Source organism: Vulpes vulpes, chromosome 11 (genome assembly GCF_048418805.1).
Source record: "Vulpes vulpes isolate BD-2025 chromosome 11, VulVul3, whole genome shotgun sequence".
Classification (NCBI taxonomy): domain Eukaryota; kingdom Metazoa; phylum Chordata; class Mammalia; order Carnivora; family Canidae; genus Vulpes; species Vulpes vulpes.
Genome location: NC_132790.1, coordinates 96,510,176 through 96,529,144, shown reverse-complemented (window position 1 = coordinate 96,529,144; position 18,969 = coordinate 96,510,176). Strand labels below are relative to the sequence as shown.

At 38.3% G+C, this 18,969-nt stretch overlaps 2 protein-coding genes across 10 annotated transcripts in view; one reads left to right on the top strand and one right to left on the bottom strand.

Annotated features, from left to right (window-relative positions):
• The window catches only part of MED12L (mediator complex subunit 12L), a 323,809-nt gene that overhangs the window by 50,585 nt on the left and 254,255 nt on the right, over nt 1-18,969 (bottom strand). For 5 of the 8 annotated variants that reach the window (XM_072727143.1, XM_072727148.1, XM_026015744.2 and 2 more), the window contains 12 exons: nt 17,822-18,049; nt 16,798-16,939; nt 15,064-15,184; nt 14,600-14,701; nt 13,767-13,880; nt 10,245-10,444; nt 7,378-7,566; nt 6,484-6,558; nt 6,174-6,364; nt 5,224-5,385; nt 3,032-3,143; nt 550-639 (listed from right to left, as the gene is read on the bottom strand). In XM_072727143.1, the coding sequence (XP_072583244.1) occupies nt 550-639; nt 3,032-3,143; nt 5,224-5,385; nt 6,174-6,364; nt 6,484-6,558; nt 7,378-7,566; nt 10,245-10,444; nt 13,767-13,880; nt 14,600-14,701; nt 15,064-15,184; nt 16,798-16,939; nt 17,822-18,049 (1,726 nt within the window). The remainder of the gene's footprint in view (nt 1-549; nt 640-3,031; nt 3,144-5,223; nt 5,386-6,173; nt 6,365-6,483; nt 6,559-7,377; nt 7,567-10,244; nt 10,445-13,766; nt 13,881-14,599; nt 14,702-15,063; nt 15,185-16,797; nt 16,940-17,821; nt 18,050-18,969) is intronic. The other 3 variants (XM_072727149.1, XM_072727144.1, XM_072727147.1) reach the window with 1 other exon arrangement.
• P2RY12 (purinergic receptor P2Y12) overlaps nt 1-18,969 on the top strand; it is a 46,762-nt gene that overhangs the window by 1,540 nt on the left and 26,253 nt on the right. The gene's annotated exons all lie outside the window — the stretch shown is intronic.

Sequence of the window (18,969 nt, the reverse complement as noted above, 5' to 3'; positions counted from 1 at the left end):
AATTAAGTTAAAACAACTGCCAAGCATCAGGCAAGCCCTCCTCCAGAGTAGCCATCATTGAGGCTTATGCAGCAAGGAAAAACAAAAATTCAAAGAAATGTGCAATACGTGAGAAATTTTAAATGTGAGTACAGCCTCCCTGTCAAATTTGTTTTTATGTTCAATCTGATGGAAAGCTTGACAAAATTTCGACTTATGGCACATTTTTATATGAGTCTTTAAATGAGTGTAATGAAAGCTACTTCATTTCAAAGCAGTAGCCGTCTTAGACCTACTCTTGGCACAAATGGAAAAGAAGGAGAGAGTCCCTGGGGCAGAAGGTGCAGAGAGCAAACCAATGCCCTAAATACCTATGCCCTCTAGAAGTCAGACCAGAAGGAAGGTCAGCAGTAAAGAGGGTGGACACGTGAGAGAGGGAAGTTGTTAGGGCACACAGTGGAAGGGCTCACCTTGTGATGAAGACTATGAGCATAGAAGAGGTGGATGGTTGGAGTTATGTCCATATTTAGGTAAGTGTAATGGAGGGAAAATACTAGAAATATACCTTACCAAATTTAGGCGAAGTTGCAATGCTTCGTGCATCATCTGTCGTGCTTTTATGTCATCCTGGTATCGTTCTTCTCGCCAATTACTTAAAATCTAAATCAGCAAACAAATGGAAGAACCCAAAACTTATTTTCCCTATTAAAATGGAATTTTTCTTGTACTTAAAGTTATGTTGACTTTCTAACAGTCAAAACTTCTTAGTTTAACAAATTAAAAAATAAAATGCAATTTTAGCTTTCCCCCTGTCTTCCACACAGACAGAAATCTGGCTGTTTCCTGCTCATTGACTTTCTAGGTGGAGGGAAACTAGAGTTGACTTACAATCCTGCTACTTTAAAAAAAAAAAAAAAAAAAAAAGGTGAAATTAACGATTGACCAACATAAAGAAAGATTACTTTTAAAATGTTATTTCATCAGTCTTAGAAATATTGAATAGACAAAATTACATTTTACCTCAGACCTGTGTTATACTTCTAGGGATTGTCTATGAACCCTAGCAAACGTATTATTTTGATTTTTTAGTGAAGGGGGGGGGAAGCTTGTTATCTCATACTCCTTGTCTTCTTTAATCAAGATAGTGTGTGCTATTTTGAAAAATATGACAACTTTGACTGACATCAGTCGAGTGGTGTATTGTTTTACAAAATGAGTGCTTTCACTGATTCAGAATAATGTTAGAATAGGGGAAGGTTTGCCTAAGAAAGGCAAACCACAAGTCGGCAACACCCTAGAATTAGATGCTAAGAGCAAAGTCCTCCCCTGACTGCCATGCTCTGAGAATATGGTAAACTACTGACAAATCATATTAAGAGGTAAAATGAGTCATATGTGGAAGTAACTCTGCCAAAAAGATGAGCCTTAAGTATGCTGCATGGTGAGAGGAGAGTATTTCTCAAATCTCATCAAGTTAGAGTCTTCTCCCAAGTCTGACTGGAGGGTGCCAGACAGTGAACACAAAGCTGCATCAGAGCTTTCATTCCAGTAACAGGACAAATAACAACAGGTCAGATGTAACAGGGCAAGGGGGGGATGCAAAATGACCGTGGCCCCATTTCTGGAGAGGGAGTAGGGAGGGCCTCCATGAGGAGGTGACGTTTGAGCACAGACAGGATGAAGCGACCCTGTTAATATCTGAAAGGAAAGCCTTCCACCTAAAGAGAAGAAAAGAGGCAAAGGGGCTGCAATGAGAATCAGCTTGGCAAATTCAAAGGATAACGGGGTGCCTGGGTGGCTCAGTTGGTTAGGCATCTGCCTCCTGTTTTGTGATTTCGGGGACCAGGGACCAAGCCCCACCTTCAGCTCCATGCTCAGTGAGGTGCCCACTTTTCTCCCCCTCTCTCCATCCCTCTGCCCCTCTCTTCAATCATGCTCACTTGCTAAAATAAAAAAAGGAGAAAGGGAAAAAGAAAAAGAAAAAGAAAAAAGAAAAAAGAAAAAAGAAAAAGAAAAAGGATAGCATGGGATCAGTGTGAAGAGTGGAGTGAGCAAGGCATGATTGGTAGGAAATGAGGCAGAAATGGGAGCCGAGGCCGAGTCACGCAGGCCTCGATCAGCCCAGACTGAATTTTTTTTCTAGGTATAGTAAGAAACATGGTAGTATCTTGAGGGCCAGAGGTATACGTAACCGATATTTTAGAACGATCATTTTGGCTGCTGTGCAAAGAATAGATCTCTCATATTCAAAAGGCGGGAGATGCGAGAAGACCAAAAGAGTCCAATATCGTTGTTCACATTCATCTGGCATCATTTGCGAGAAAGACACGATGTCATAGAAACAGAGGGCCCCAGGAGGGTTGCATTTAGCTCCGAAGCAGTATAAAACATCCCATATGACCAAGCTACCTTCTTTACTCAATTCCACACTTACCAATTTCTAGTGTCAGCATCTGGCTTCTTTGAAATACACTCAATGCAAATGCCCCAAAAGAGTGACCAGGAGAACTGTGGTTGGTGGAAAGCCTAAATTCAAATTCTTTGTAAACGAATTGATATGCCTTCTGATTTTGAAATAAATACTTTACACTTGACTGGCAATGGTCTGGCTCTGGCAGGAAAATAAAACTGAGTTTCTGAGTCAAGAAAACTCAAGCCAAGACCCTCTGGATAGGTGGCGGTCGAGCTGGAGAACCTGGAGAGAAGTGCCTCTGGTCTTACTGCCATGCCTACAGCACTCATTGCTCCGGGATCTCTCCCAAGAGCCAGGGTCAGGAGAGGAGCAGATTTGTCAAACTTGTAGGCAATGTACAAAATGTTATACATTTATGGGACAGAGATATTTATCCAATGCATAATTACTATTACAAAACTATGAATCTTGTGGTGACTGGAATGACTGCCAGGTAGAGGTCCCTGACTGCCACAGTACATGGACAATCTAATCTAATCTAAATATGTTGTCGCCTTCTTAAGCAAAATATTTGAAAGGAAAACAAACTAATGCCATTAGAAAAATACTTGCCTGGCTTAATATTCTAGTATACTTTACCTGATTAACTTGATTCTGAAGAGATGTTAGGAGGCCTTCCCGTTGTTCATCTTGTCCCTTAAGGCAGGTAAGGACCAGCGAGAGGAAAGGTTGTTGACTCAAAAGAGACATACTACAAAGGAAGTAGTAACAGCAGATCTAGTTAGAGAGGATGGATTACTTCCTGTGCAACATAGATCTCTTGCCCTTGGGTTACTGGGTCTTATTTATTTTACTTCTAGAAAAGGGAAAAGAGTAGTAAATAGCCAAAGCCTACTTGAAAAGCTAAATCATAACTCTATATATAAGGTTAAAAACCACTGTGATGCTTCTGAATAATTTAATATGCTCTCTTGCTCTTGAAGACAGTCCCAAACTGGCATAGATTCATACTGTAGGAGCATGCTGGGGGAGTGCAGGGGTGGGAATTGAGAGAACTAAGATCAGCACCTTTGGATCTGAGGATCCAAAAGCAGTGAGCTTGTGAGTGATCAACCATATCCCGTAGTCTTAAGATGTTTTTAAGGCATTTGAATTAAAAAAAAAAATCTATTTTAAATTGTCATTGTATGAATATTTCTTCAATTATCAGAGAACAAATCATACTGACGAAGTGCTAAGCTGGAAAAAAAATTTTTTTTTTTTTTTTTAGATTTTATTTATTTATTCATGAGACACACACAGAAAGAGGCAGAGACACAGGCAGAAGCAGAAGGAGGCTCCACACAGGAAGCTCAATGTAGGACTCCATCCTGGGTCTCCAGGATCATGCCCTGGGCCAAAGGCAGACGCTCAACTGCTGACCCACCCAGGTGACCCGGCAAAAAAAAATCTTAAAAGGAGATTGAGACCCAAATATTTCAATGTGCTTCAGCCTCTACCAGCAGAGCTGAGAGAGACTGATTTGAGAAGAGTCATCTTTAAGCTCTGTAATACCATCTGTGCCCCCCCGCCCCCGTGGGAAAGGAGGCAATGTACACACAACCATCCATTAGCAAATTAAGTTTCAGAATTAAAATTAAGTCATCTGGTGGGTTGACTGACACAACGGTGACGCCAAACAACAGGTCTTAACAAACAGAATACATGCAAAACTAGGTCTTTACCAAAATGCAGTTCAGTTAAAGAGCACAGTCTTAGGAGCCAGACCACCTGGGTGGTTTTTTTTTTTTTTAATATTTTATTTATTTATTCATGCGAGACACACAGACAGAGGCAGAGACACAGGCAGAGGGAGAAACAGGGAACCTGATGCAGGACTCGATTCCAGGACCCTGGGATCACCACCTGAGCCTAAGGCAGATGCTCAACCACTGAGCCACCCAGGTGCCCTGTCCACCTGGGTTTAAAAACTTGTTTTACAACTTCCTAGCTGTGTGTCCTTGAGAAATTAACTTTTCAATTGCCTCCCTTTCTTCATCTGGAGAAGGGTAGAAGGAGAGTGTACCCACCACATATGATTCCTGTGAGAACTGAAAAGTTCATGTATGTATACGATGAGTTTCACACACTGGTATTTTATAAGTGCTCAATAAATGGTAGCTACTAAAATATCATTAATTAGGGGTAAGAAGAATACATGTTCAGATTTGGGTTTGTTTGTTTTTTAATGGAAGAAATCATTATTCCCTTTCACTCCTGAGGTGCCAAATTCATTTTTCCACATTAGAACGCAGCTTTATTCTTTCTCAGTAACAGAGTCAGTTTGCAAGTTTAATTATTTGAAATCTTTTCTAGGGCCTCAAATAAATGAAGAAAAGATTAAACTCAGTGGCTTATACATTTTAGTATTCAGTCTAGAATAGCCTAAATGTTTCAAATATGACTATCTTAGGGCTCAAAAAGAATTAGAAATGATTCTACGTAATTTAAACATAAATAATTAAAACAATGAAAAGTAATTAAATGTACAATACAGGAACTAAATGGATCTCCAGATCTGATTCAACAGTTCAGCAGCGGGGCTAAGAAGTCAGTATTTAAATGGTTCAGCGGTGATTCGGGTACACAGGCAAAACTGAAAACTGGTGTACTAAGTATTAGAACCTGGAGCATTTTAGGAACAGAGCTCCACTTAAACAGAATCTTGTCCTTTCCACTTAAAACCATAGTTTCAGTGTAGTCTGGGTACCGTGACCATGTATGTCTGCAAGATGCCCCTTGTTCTCATCATTCCTTAGCCCCTCACACAGAGACACACCTTGCAGCCGTACCTTTTCTGTTTTTGTCTGTCTCTTTCCTTTTTGGAAGAGGAGCCCAAGTGCTGCCCCTTTTCCAGCTCCTCTCCAGCAGCTTTCAGTACTCTTCCTTGCACAGAGGTCGGCAGCCTGGCAATGAGGGGGGCCACCAGCCACACACCCCTGCGTTCAGAGGAACTAAAATCAGAAATAGGTGTCAGACCCAAGGAGGTGTCCTTTTTCTCTACTCTCACAGTTATTACAGAAACTCCAGGGCAAAACTTTCATGCATAAGGAGCACCAGGTACCCTAAAATTTCTCCTTTATCTCTGTACTATCTTTCCTCTTCCCAAATACCAAAGAGTTGAACATACTTTTCCACTCTTGCTATGGAAAGCAATAAAATGTGGGGTTATGAGGGAATATCATAACTAAACTTTTTAAGACCATGCAAGTGTTTTTTGATGATTCTAGCTCTCTGATTGGCAACACTCCTTTTGTACAAGCAACACACTTTACTGTCATAGTTAAGATATGAAATTTCCCGACTATGCTTAATAAGCATATTAATAACCAATTTTTAAGGTTTCAAAATTCACTAGTTATACTTTATACCCAAATGACAAAATATAAATCACTCTGCCTAACATGATTATTACTTGTGCAACACTGCCAATTAACAAAGATGGCAGGAAAAGTGTTTCCTATATACTGAATTCTATGGAACAGAGTAGCCATAAAGAGACAATAAAGAAATTAATCCCTTCTGTGTGTCATATGTGGTTCTAAGGAGGGCAGATGTGGTAAACACTGAGATATTATTCGTCATCATGCCCTTTAATATATTGTTAAATAATGGTAGCTGACACAAGTAATTCCACATCGCTGCAGCTTTATGAAAAAGTAACTGCATCGTGCAAATAAAAATATACCATTACATGTGACAAAGTAATGACAACCCAGTCAAACTGCAGGAAAAAAAATACCTTAGAAATGTCTTTATTCCATTCTGCCTCGTGCTACTTGTATCAGTACTTCCAATGCCATTTGGGTTGAAGAGGCCCATTCCAGAATTAGAAGAATTATTGTTCAAGTCAGCGGATTGCTGGAATACCTCTATTGTTGCCTTGGCAATATTGTCCAGTAAGTTGTTCATTTCAGCCACTGAACCAGAGCCCTGGAGTTACACATAAGAAAACTAGCATGCATATGTTTTACTTCATCTTCAAACATCAACGTGATCATGCAGTTCACAACATTTTGCATATATAACACATGCTTCCAATATATACTCACAGGGTCCTTCAAGCACTGTTTGATCATTAACTGGAGTTCTAGCCAGGACTGCCTTAGTGTCCACTGCTCAAGGTTCTGGGGAAATGGAAAGAATTAACACATTAAGGATACTTAATGGGTCTTTAATAAACATATTAAATCCTTGCAGTATTCCCTCTCTCAAGAAAGAAGAGAATAATCGTGCAGATTAAAGGAATTTGTAGAGATCAAAAAGGCTTCCAGGTCCATCACATACATTTATTGTAGACGTAAAAAAATTAAAAACAAAAACACATTAAAATGATGCACATCTATAGTGCCTGTGTGGCTCAGTTGGTTAAGTGTCTGCCTTCAGCTCAGGTCATGATCCCAGGGGTCCTGAGATTGAGTCCTATGTTGGGCTCTCTACTCAGTGGGGAGCTTGCTTCTCCCTCTTCCCTTACCCCTCCCTCTGCTTCTGTTTTCTCTCTCAATTGCTCACTCAGTCATTCTCGCTCCATCTCAAAATAATAAATATTTTTTTAAATATATAAATAAAATAAAATAATGCACTTACTCAGCCAGGTACTGGAAATAATACAAGGATTTCTTCTCTCAAAACCTATGTATCTAAGCAATCCCATTCCAAAATAACTTCAGTACTTTTTGAATAATATATTTAAGACTATCCCTCCAGAAAGCTTAAGTCTCATCTAAATACAATAGACTTAAAACATCAACATTTATACTATGTTAGTGTAGCATTTGCAGTATCTATATTTACCTATCAATGAAGTGCAGCAATTACACAGAAAAGAAAATTAGGAGAATAAAAATCAGAATTGAAGTCAAGACTTAATTAGCACAGAGGGGGTAAAAAAAAAAAAAAAAAGTGTTACATGACAGGAACAGAATCTTCAGACTCTAATCACTCACCTGAAGAATACGCTTAATATGCTGTCTTTGCAGGTTGTCGCCCTCCGTACATTCTTTAATACCATGAGGATAACAGATAAGCTGCAGTAATTTCTGTGCTTGCATATTTGAAAGCACAGGGTCCAATATAAGCTCTTTGTCTGTGCATAATCTTTCCGGTTCTTTTAAGCAATGCTCTCCTACCCATTCCTAAAGAAAAAAATTGGCAGTTAGATTGACAGGCAGAGACTTTCTATATGTGACCCGTGATGTGCACTAAATCATGGTGCACAATGGAATATAAAGCAGACAAAAATCTTCCAATTAAAAAACAATTACATGAGAAGAGTAGGTGGGAAAAGTCTGAAAAACAAAATTTCTGGTATTTTGATTTGCTAAAAATACAAAGTGGTTTAAAAACGTTTGGAAAGCCAGTATGCCAAAAAAGGAAAGAAAAGAAAGCTAAAGATAGTAAAGAAAATATTGTTGTATAATGGTAATGATTCTTTGTTATAAGAGGTCTTTGTTTTCATGTCACACATACAATATTCCACTGATTAGAAAGAACAGAGTAAAATATTTAGAAAACTGTCTTCATTTTTTATATTACAAATGCTATTATTATAAATGAGTGCACATCTACTTTCTATACAATAAATTTCTTAGGATAATTTCATAAAAGTACAATTAATTGCTGGGTCAAGGAGTATACCAAAATTTAAAACTATTGGTTCATATAGCCAGTTGCCCTCCAGAGAGTTTCTACCAATTTAAACCCCATCACCCTTTCTTTATCATTGTTTCAAATGCAAACACTTGTACTGTAGAAGGAAGAAATCATCAACAGAGCCCAGTGTGAACCCAGAACTGTTTCAGAAGAGGCCTGTTTCTTAAACACCAGTAGCCAAATGCTGAGTATCTACTAAAGTCATCTGGGGAGCTTGCTAAAAATCAAAAGCCCAGGCCCCATCACATACATATCTGACGGTGGGACTCATACATCAGTAATATTTTTCAGGCATTAAAATTGTTTGGCCCTTGACGATACTGGTTGGAAACCAATGCACATTGCCTCTCATTATCTATATGGCTATTTAGTGAACTTTTACTGTAATTACAATATGCTCTGATAAAAATATGACCCTGTTAACATAATGTCTCCATCAAAATGGAAAACAGCCTGTATGGTATGCCATGTTTTCTTTCTTTTATAAGAAAAGAGAAATTAAAAGGAAAAAAAGGAAGATAAATCCAAAAATAATAAAACTGATCACACCAAAGGCAGATAAAACACAGGATGGAAAAGACAAGGGACAGAGGACACATCTCTGAGTACACCTTTATGTGCAGTTGACTTGTAGAAACATGCTAAAGCAGAGCTGAGGTGAGGAGGAGGAAAAGGGGGATCTAAACTGAATGCAAACAGAAACAAATGAAACTAATTCTATTTCAAATGAATAACATCCATTTTAAAGGAGAAAGCTCAAAAACCTTTTTAACACAATATTGTAAACCTTTAGGGAAAAAAATAACTATAAGCAAATCTTCAACTCTTTGTCATTTTTTCCTAATGGTATAAATGTAGCAATTCTGAAAACTATTTCAGGTATAGTACAGAATTAAGTAAATGAGTAAATGGTTGATGTTACTGGGAGCCAGAGTTCTTGCTGTGGAAGACATTAATAATAAGGAAGGGGAGAATGCAAAGAAGAACTAAGTAGAGTTATTAGAAGTGGACATATCAGTATGAACTCATGAATACACACACACACTTATATGTATATGGATATATTTTTTCCTACCTTTACTGTACTGAGCACCATAATGCCCACATCTTGGTGTTGAAGTACCATCCTCTACTAACTAGAACCAGAATTCCTTGGAGGAATGAGTAATTCCAGATTTGGAATAGGGAAAGTACAAGGTAGGTTAGGAAGTAAGAAACTACGAAACTACAGGCAGTGGGGGGATGGAGGGGGTGGGGGCACATGTCAAAACAACTTAAAAGCCAGGGTGACAAGGTTCCCACTGGACAAATCTGAGATAATTTGAACATGAAAATACTAAGGACAGTATATTATAATCCATATGGAAAACAAATAACTAAGAATAAGGGGGAAAAAATAAGGGTAGGCTTTTCTTAGAGTAGAATGCAAATCATTAACTCTAAAGGAGTTGAGGGCAAAAACAATCCCCATTTTGGAACCTTCATATAAAGACTAATTTAGACAAGAATCAAAATGAATGCCATAGAGGTGGTGGAGTTTGATGAGGAGCAGGATATCTGCATTATCTCAAAATGTCTCCCCAAAGACTATTTACTGATTGCAAGGAATAAAAATGGTAACTTTCAGTGCAATCTTGAAACCATACAATGGAGGCACCTTGTTCAAAATGATCAGTGCCAGTGAGGTACAAATGGACACCATGTGTCTTTAGGCATGACTGCCCTATAAGAACACAGTATTAGTTCTGTAGCATCTTGGCCAAGAATGTGTAATCTGAAGCTAATCTAAGGGAAATTTCAGACAAATTCAACATTATTGGGACAACTGACAAAACTGAATATGGCCTGTAGGTGAGAAAAAATTACTGTACCACAGTCAATTTCTTGATATTTCTTAAAGGTTTTTATTTATTCATGAGAGATAGATAGAGAGAGAGAATCATAAAGCAATGTGACAAAATGTAAAAAACTGGTGAATCTGCATAAAGAGCATATATCCTAGAGTTCTTCAATATTATTGCAACTTTTCAACAAATTTGATTTCCAAATAAAGTTAGCAGAAAGGATCCCCCCATATGCAAGTTTCCAATAACACTGAGCATTTCTCTCCCAAGAACAATTATATATTCAAAGTTAAAGGCAAATTAAGTCTGAAAAATACCTGTTGACAGATAGTCCTCAGTACATATCTAGCATATTCTCTTAAATTGGCAGTTTCTATGGAAATGCTTTTCCCACACGATTTTGAATTTTGTGAGGCAGTCCAGATATCATCCGCATTCCCATCACGTCGTAAACCCCTCATGGTGAAGTCATCATTCTTTAAAGAGCTGACATTGTTATTGCCAATTTTGGCATCTCCTAAATAATAGAACCACAAAAGCAAAATCACAGAAGTTCAAAATATTGCCAAATCCTTGAGAAGTAAATGAAGCAAGCCTTCGGGGATTTAAAATATGTGAACGGCATCATTATGGCACAGCCCGTTGTTCAGTGAGAGAGAGAGACAGAAAAAGAGAGAAAAAGAGAGAAAAAGAGAGAGAGAGAGAGAGAGAGAGAGAGAGAGAGAGAGGATCTAGAGAACAAATGCAAGAACCCAGAGAAGTTTCACTGGACATGGCAAAAAAGCATATTCAAGACGTATCCCTTATTTTGTTTACAGAATCAAGTACGTGTTCACTCAACTTAGAAAGGCCATTAGGAATCATTCTTCATAATTAGAGAACACTGATTCCACCAATATTTCAAGCACACATGTATTCAATATTCAAATTCATTTGACTTATAGACAAGGAAAAAATGGGTTACTCACCCTTCTAGGTGTCCCTTTTCCATTTCTTCTCTTACAATGACTTATTTTCTATCCATAGGTCAAGAGAAAAGTTTTGCCTTAGCCCACCTTACTATCAACTTCTTGACAAGAGAGATTATATCCCTGGGAATGGAAAAGGGCAATGCATACTAAGGAAGCCCTAAACATAGGGCACTCGTTGAATAACCCAAGCCTCTCACTTTCCTCTCTGTAAACATCCAAATTAGAGAACCTCAGCACATCAACCTCTCCTATACTGAGTCACATGAAACTAAGGAGAGGGCTTCCCTCATAACCAAGTGTTTGGGGACAAAATGGAGCGGAACATCTGAACAGCTGGAAATAAGAAATCTCCTCTAGCTGTGAAAGACAAAATCACTGTCATATTTTAAAAGGGAGAGAATATAATTTGGTAATAACGACTGCCAAATGACAACAGAGCCTCTCAACTTTTGCCTGTTTACCCAAAGGATTGCAAATCTTGAACGAGAAAATTTCCTGGAACCAACAAATGACTTTAGATGAGGCCCACTCACTGCCCACTAGGAGTAAAATCAAGCCCAGCTCAGTGCAAAAAGCCTTTTAAAACCCACAGGTCAACCAAGAAAAAGTTTTGACTCTGCTGAAAAATTTAAAAAATCAGAATGGCTCAGTGAATACTTATTTATAAAACTGTAAGGGGGGGGGGGAACAATACTTTTCAAGTATCAATATCTTATTATATATTATCAAACATTCCTCATTAAAATACACAATAGAAAAAGTACCAATTTTTCACCCACGAGTTTATTTAATTCAACAGAGCTCGTTGGGAGCTGAAAGATACGTCCCAAAATTTAGCACGCTTTCCCCAACTTTTGGGGATATAAACAACTATATCTACACCTTATGTTAAACTACAGCATAAATTAAAAACCAATTCCTATATAACAGTTTTATCTCCCAAATTCAAAACAGATCATGGTGGACATGACTTGAGAGAACACTGGTAAGGACAGGGTGAAGTAGAGAAATTAAAACTTCTGTAAAAACAAAATCAGAGAAACAAACACCTCTGCCTAGGAAATCCTCATTCAGATTCTCATTTATTATAGATGTTAGGATGACAGAGAAGGTATAGGAGACTGTGCCAGAAACTTCTGTAACTATGCAAGTAACAGAATAGAGAAGTGTTCAGTGACTACCTAGTCCAAGGCTCTCCTGACATCCAATGACCTGATTGTGACTTCTCAGACCTGAAGCATTCACTATCTAACAAGAACTGAGATGAATTAAAAAAAAAAAAAAAAAGTCAAGGAAAGCCAATCAAAGATGAATGGTTATTACACATGGATATTAAAATACAATTCTGTGACTCCTTAAAGAAGTTGGCAAATTTTAGTTAAAACTGGACCAGTCCTCCAAATGAAGGGGCAAGGGCCTCGACGGCCCTCATCGTGCTTTCTGCCATTCAGTGTCTATCCCCTCTGCAGCCGCACTCCAAACATTAGCTTGTTGAAAAGCTACTATTTCAAAACCTGTCTAGTTTCTCTGATGGGCATTAGAGATACCAAAGTTTGAAAAAATAAATAAATAAATAAAAAGCAAGTCCCTAACTTCATGGTCCCTACATTTTATTTAAGTAGACTGACCAGCCATTTTCTTTTCAAACATGATCAGAGGAGAGAAATTTTACTTACTGAAAAGAGCATTTAATGTTGTTTGTTTAATACTATAAGCTCCTAAACTCAGAAATGAGGCATGGCCCTCCACGTGCCCCTACCTTTCTCTTTTACTGCAAGAATATTATAGGCATTTCCAAGGCATTTGAGATATAAATAATGCATATATAAATGTTTTCTCCAACCTTTAAACTACTGCAAAAATTACAAACCATACGTAAATATGTATATGTGTATATATATATTCTCTTCTTAAGGTGAACTTTTTTTTTTAACGTGAACTTTTAAAATAATTTTTAAATGGAAATCCCATTATGCTTCATCATCACCAAATAACATTCAAACAGGAGTACAAATTATAATGTTCTTTAGGACTCCTCTAAAATGATGCCTATCTACTTTCTGTTCTAATCAAAGAGAGCTCCTTCAGAACATAAGACTTTTGTTAAGTCAAGGCCAAAAGAGGGTTGCCACAGTTGGAATTAGGCATTGTGGACTCAAGACTTACTACTCATTCAAATCCTGAACACTTTATAGAATAAAAATGTCTTAAAGTATTACACTATAAATGAACAGAAAATGCAGTACTACTACCCCAGGAACGGATATGCCATTAAGAGTATGATGGACATCTTGGAAATTATGGATTAAACTTTTTAAAATCCTGACATCTAACATTGATTTGCTAATAATACTGACATTATTGCAAATATTACCTGATTTATGAAAAAGCTAAAGTAGAAGTTTATATACTTGTTCAGGGTCACAATAAGGAGCAGAGACATTAAGATTAAAATCCAGGTTTTCTGGTGTTCTACTCCTGATATATAATAAAACAGTTCAACCTTTGGTTAGATCACCGTGGCATCTGTGTCCTTCATAAAATGTGACTTATGCCAACAAATAAAGATAAAACCAACCTGGGGGTCTGAGATCTCTATTATATCAAACAAAATATCCTGTAGTTAAAATGTCATCCAAAAATAAAAAGTATTATATTTAAATTCCCTGAGAACTATAGGTAAGGAGCAGACAATTCAAGTCCAACTGATCTTGTACTTGGAGAAAGCCAACTAATTTTGCCAGGAGAACCAAACCAAATCAAACCAAACCACGTTGCTAATAATATGAATTAGAGTTGATCCTGAATATAAATTATTTTTCCTCTGTTTCTGGTGATTAACCACATTTAGTGCCAGGATAGTCTTACCAAGCATCATAATCGCTTTTAAAACAGCAAACACGGCTCCCACTTCAATGCTGTTGTGAGCAGCGGCTAAGAGGTGTCTATCACAAGATGATCTTATTCCAGGGAAAGGTTTGCCTAGGAGGAGAACAACAGCAAACTTTGAATGGTCTCATGACCGTCACTAACAATCTTTCCTAACCATTTACAATCAGCAGAGTCTTTCACTCTTAGACTGTGTGTCCTTAACTGCCTTCAGCTAGCTTTAATCGATGCTTCAAGGATTCACTAAGAAACTCTGTCAGTATTCCTTTCTTAAAATTCTCTTTTTTAATTATTAAAACAATGTCTTTGCTCCCTAGAGAGACAGAACAAAACAATAATGACTTTCATCTACGTACGTTGATTCTCACACAACCACACACATACCCCTTTATGGAAATGACCTTTGGAAACACACTGCACTAACACTCCTAGACCTCTTACCTTCTTCCTTTTACCTTAGTAAAAGAAAAAATGAATCATCCCTGCCCTAAGCTGCTATGATGTGGTTCATAACCAACATACATAGTAGATGAGAGGATGAGGCTGCCCACCAGCATGGCTCGGCCTAAGAGCAAAAGTATTTTTATTGTTTATTAACTACTGATTTGAGTTTCTCAATACATCCTGATATTGCATAAATCAAAGGTGCTGACGGCCCTCTCAGGGGCATTACTGCATTCCTTCCTCACCTGCAAAAGCAAGCTCAACCCAAATCAGGAAGGAAATGACAAAATGGACAGCCTACTTGGTCATTTTAGAAACTCTACCTCCAAATGAAAATGTAATCAAAGGTTTTTCAGCTGTCAGCTCACCGGTTGCTTGAGGTAATAAGCAGGCCTGGGGAGCTCGGAAGAGATGAAGCAGGAGTCGGCATGTCATTCTTGCCCCAGGCTCAGCATCTGCATCTCCACAAGCTAGGAAAGATTTTAAGAGCAAGTTTTCTAATTTATTCAAGGATAGGTCTTCGGGTTTCCCATTAAGCTAACTTATCTGGACTAATTTAAATGTAAATGCTCCTTACATTAAGAAGTTAAGGAACTACGCTATGCTTTTTCTGCTTTTTCGAGAAACCAGAGTGCTTCCGTAAAAACCACCTTTTCCATAGGGATCCATTTGACTTTGTATAGAACTACACTGACCATACTAAGACCTTTACCTCAACGTCACACCACTGGCTGATGCATGGACCCTGAAACAGTATGTTTACTGTTGTACTAGCTAGAAACCACCCCCAGACAAATATCAAATCACAAGGGCCATTCCGGATGTGTCGTACCTGCTGCTAGGAGAGAAGGAAGCGCGACGTGCTGCACGACGTCCTCCAGGGAGAAACACTGTCGTGCTATCAGAATAGCAATGAAAGTAGCTAATGAATCATGGAATGAAAGGTCACTCACCTTCAAGAAAAACATTGACACGTTTTAATACCTAACACCCTTTCAAGTAACATCCAAGATTAATATCTAAGTGAATGTAGGCAATACCAGTAAGATCTAAAATCCCAAAATGAACCAATAGAGTGAAATGAGAACATATCAGGTTCATGATCCTGTAAGGACTATTTCTACTTTGTAAGACAAAGAATGAGGATTACCTAAATCCTAACCTAACAGGAGATACTGAGTTTTCTCTAGAGTATGTATAATCGAACAAAACAAAAACAAAAATCAAGAAATTCCTAAAAGACGTAGTGCAAATAAAACTTCTTAGCAGAATATGGCATCATTTGTCATTGAAGGGTAAGATCATCAGGGAGCAAAGGAAAAACACGGTAGCTCCTCTAAATCAAAAATAAGCCTCATTAAGGTTTTAGAGTTCTTTTCAAGGATAATTATTAATGATTCTATAGCATAATTGAATTAGTTTTAACAACTCTGAAAATTTCCAACTGACCCCTAATCTTGAGAGAAAGAGAAAGGGAAAAAATGTGAAAAAAAGAAGAGAAGGAAAATTAATTCATTCCCAACGAAAACTCTACCAATACAGACCTCACAAGACTCTGGAAGAGAACGGTAATAAAAAAACACTCATAACAGCAGCCTACATACTAAGTTGTACTATATGCCAATAACTGTGGTTAGTGATTTACAAAAACCACCTCATTTAACACACGCCACCATGAGGCTCACACTATTATGAATCCCGATTTTGCAGATGAAGGAGCGAAGCAAAGGGAAAGTAGAACAGAAAACAACCGAGACGTTAAGGAATGATGTTAAAGATAAAAACTGGGATCTCACCTGACTGGGAAACCAGGTCACTGGTATCAGTTTTTATATATATAAAACTTTGGGTAGCTAAGAGAATGCAGTAGAATTCTCTATCCTGAGATACTAGAACTAGAAAGTAAACCTTTAACTGGAAGGTGGTTTTTAAAATGCATAAACATCTTCTACACAGAAGACACATTAACACAAAACACAATCACTCCAAGAAGCGATAGGAAAAAACAGACAATCGTGACAGATTTTTAAGAAATATACACATCATGGATATACATAAAGGAAAATCAGTGATGTATCCTGGGTATCTCTTTATCAAGTTCCAGACACGATCACTAAAAAGACTGGATATGCCAATGAATGTGGGCCAGGACATTCTGAGGCAACACAGTAAAACCTGTATTCATAGAATGCACCTTGATCTTTAAAAAACAAACTGGTTCTCTGCAAAACGTAGACTGCCTTAGGCAAATTATGTCTTTTACCATGAGGAGCCCGAGACACTTGGTAAACAGTGTGAAAGGACAACCCTGAAGAGGCTGTGTGTAAGAAATCTCAGCTAAGAAACAGGGAAACGCTTGGCATCTCTGCTGTAGATTAAGCTATTGTATATATTTCAATTTTTTTTTCTTTTATTTAATCCTTGGCAACTGCAATCTCGTTTATTGCTTTTGGGCAGAAAAAGAAAAATAAATATCTTCTATCTCAGGTAAGGGTTAAGTCAATTAAAAAGAATTACTAACTATTTAATTGCACAGATGAGTTTTTACATGAAAAAGAAAACTTACATCCACAGTGCAAAGCACATCATTAAACCCCCACACATGATTTGAAGAACAACAAAGAGCCTTCAGAACTCCCAGCCATTCTGAACTAAGAACAGTGCAGCAAGCTGTCAGCTCCGAGGAGAAATTGGCGATGTCGTTGATCCTAGGAAGAGGAAAAAGAAAACAGTAAAAAGTAACAAGAGAGAAATAGAACTTAATGAACACATACCTTACTACCATCAAACAAGCCATTCATTTCTAAGATTCAAAGATTTAATAAATACCCATTTGTTAAATAACCAAGTAGAACCTGGAACCAAAGATAAAAGTACCTGGCTTCAAAGGTTTTCTAATATTTAGTTTGTTGAGCAAAATCAGTACAGATGCCAATTACCATATTTTTGTTCTGAGAACAAACCTGACTTACAAATTTAAATTTTTAGAGGCATCAAAAACAAAAAAAAAATTACAGACACAATGTAATTTAGGTAGGCCAAAAGAGAGTGTTCTTAAACACACACACACAAAACAAAACCCTCCACTTTAAATTTTATTGATTGACTGATTGCACATGAGCAGGGGGAAGGGCAGGCGGAGAGGGAGGGAGAGAAGCAGGATCCATGCTGAGCCCGGACCCAACACAGGGCTCGATCTCAGCACCTGAAACCATGACCTGAGCCAAAATCAAGTCAGAGGCCAAATCAACTGAGCCACCCAGATGCCCCCGATCTAAGTCTCTTTTATTTGTGCTTGAATAAAAACATTACGTATTATATACGTTTTTAGGAGTAGATCGGTAACCTAGAGTTTACATCAAAAGCATCTCATGCCAGAGCAATCCAGCCAGGATGGCCTGTCAGGCAAAGGAAATCACAGTATAGAGCAGAAAGAAATTCTGGAATAAATGGGGGGGGGGGGGGGGACGGGACAAAAAGCAGACAACATCCAAATGTCAGCCCAGGCAATCGCCAACGACATCAGTTTAAAAGTAACACCAAGGCAACGAGTGGGTTGCTCGATGTGAATTCCAGGTAAGCCGGCTCACCTTCCCGCATCCTGGTGGCCCATACATACATTCATGAGCGTGTTACAGACGAAGCTGTAGCGATTGGCCGCGTTGTCACTGAGGATCTTGCCCAGCATTGAGTAATTGATGCTACGAGCTGAAGGATTCTCAATGAAATCCATCATGAAGTCCGGATCCCATCTCAAGTTAGAATTTGCAGGCATCACATTATTATATATGGTTTGCTTAACTTTTGAACAGGCACTACTGAGGTTACAAGGAGAAGAGTTAAAACAAAACAAAACTAGAATAACTGGAAAGCGATTTCATTTAGGGGCAGACTCAATGGCAGCAACTGTAATGCATCCCGAGAGAAGAGTCCCCCTTAGGAGGTTTTCAGGCCAACTTAATGTTCGGGGCAATTCGGGTCTGGCAGACAGGACCAAAGCCACCCACCACCCCACAGCAGCAGTTCTGGCCCTCTCTGCTCTCTTTCTCGGCAGACAACTTCTATGGAGCGGTGTCGGCTGTCCCCGAAGGAGGCCAGCTCGCAATTTGCAGTATGACTCATTCAGAATGATGAACGTGTCAGTCCCCAGGGCTTTTAAACATCTCCCCTTTTTTCCTGCCCTAACTCTTGCCCCATTTTCTACTTGACTTTTCACTCATTCTCCCTCAGCAGTAGTTCTTAATTCATTTCACTTTCTCATTAAAAATGAAACAAAAACAAACTTTGCTCTTTGCTGGTTCTCTCCACCTCTCCACACCCTGAGTGTCGTTTTAAATTATGAATCAGATTTCAGCAAATAGTAAAGCACTGTCGGTTTTCCTCCCTACTTCTACCAATCTATGTCTATTAGAAACCAGAATAATAAGTCTACTTGACTTTCCCAATTGTTACAAGATTCAGCCCCCCACTTTTCTTTCAGTCTGGAGACTTCTCTCCAGTTGACTCTGACACCTCCAGCCTAGGATGCAAAATTTTTCTGAATTCTGTGGCTTATGGTGAAGTCTCCTTACGCTTGATTTCTAGGCTTCCTGTTCCATTTATTACACTCTTTCCAGATGCGCTTCCGAGCTTTAATAAAACATTAGCTGCTTTCTAGGTCACTCTCAAATTCTTACCCCTCTCTGTTGCAGACATATATGAAACGAAGGCAACAACTCATTTTCCTTCTGAGATTGCC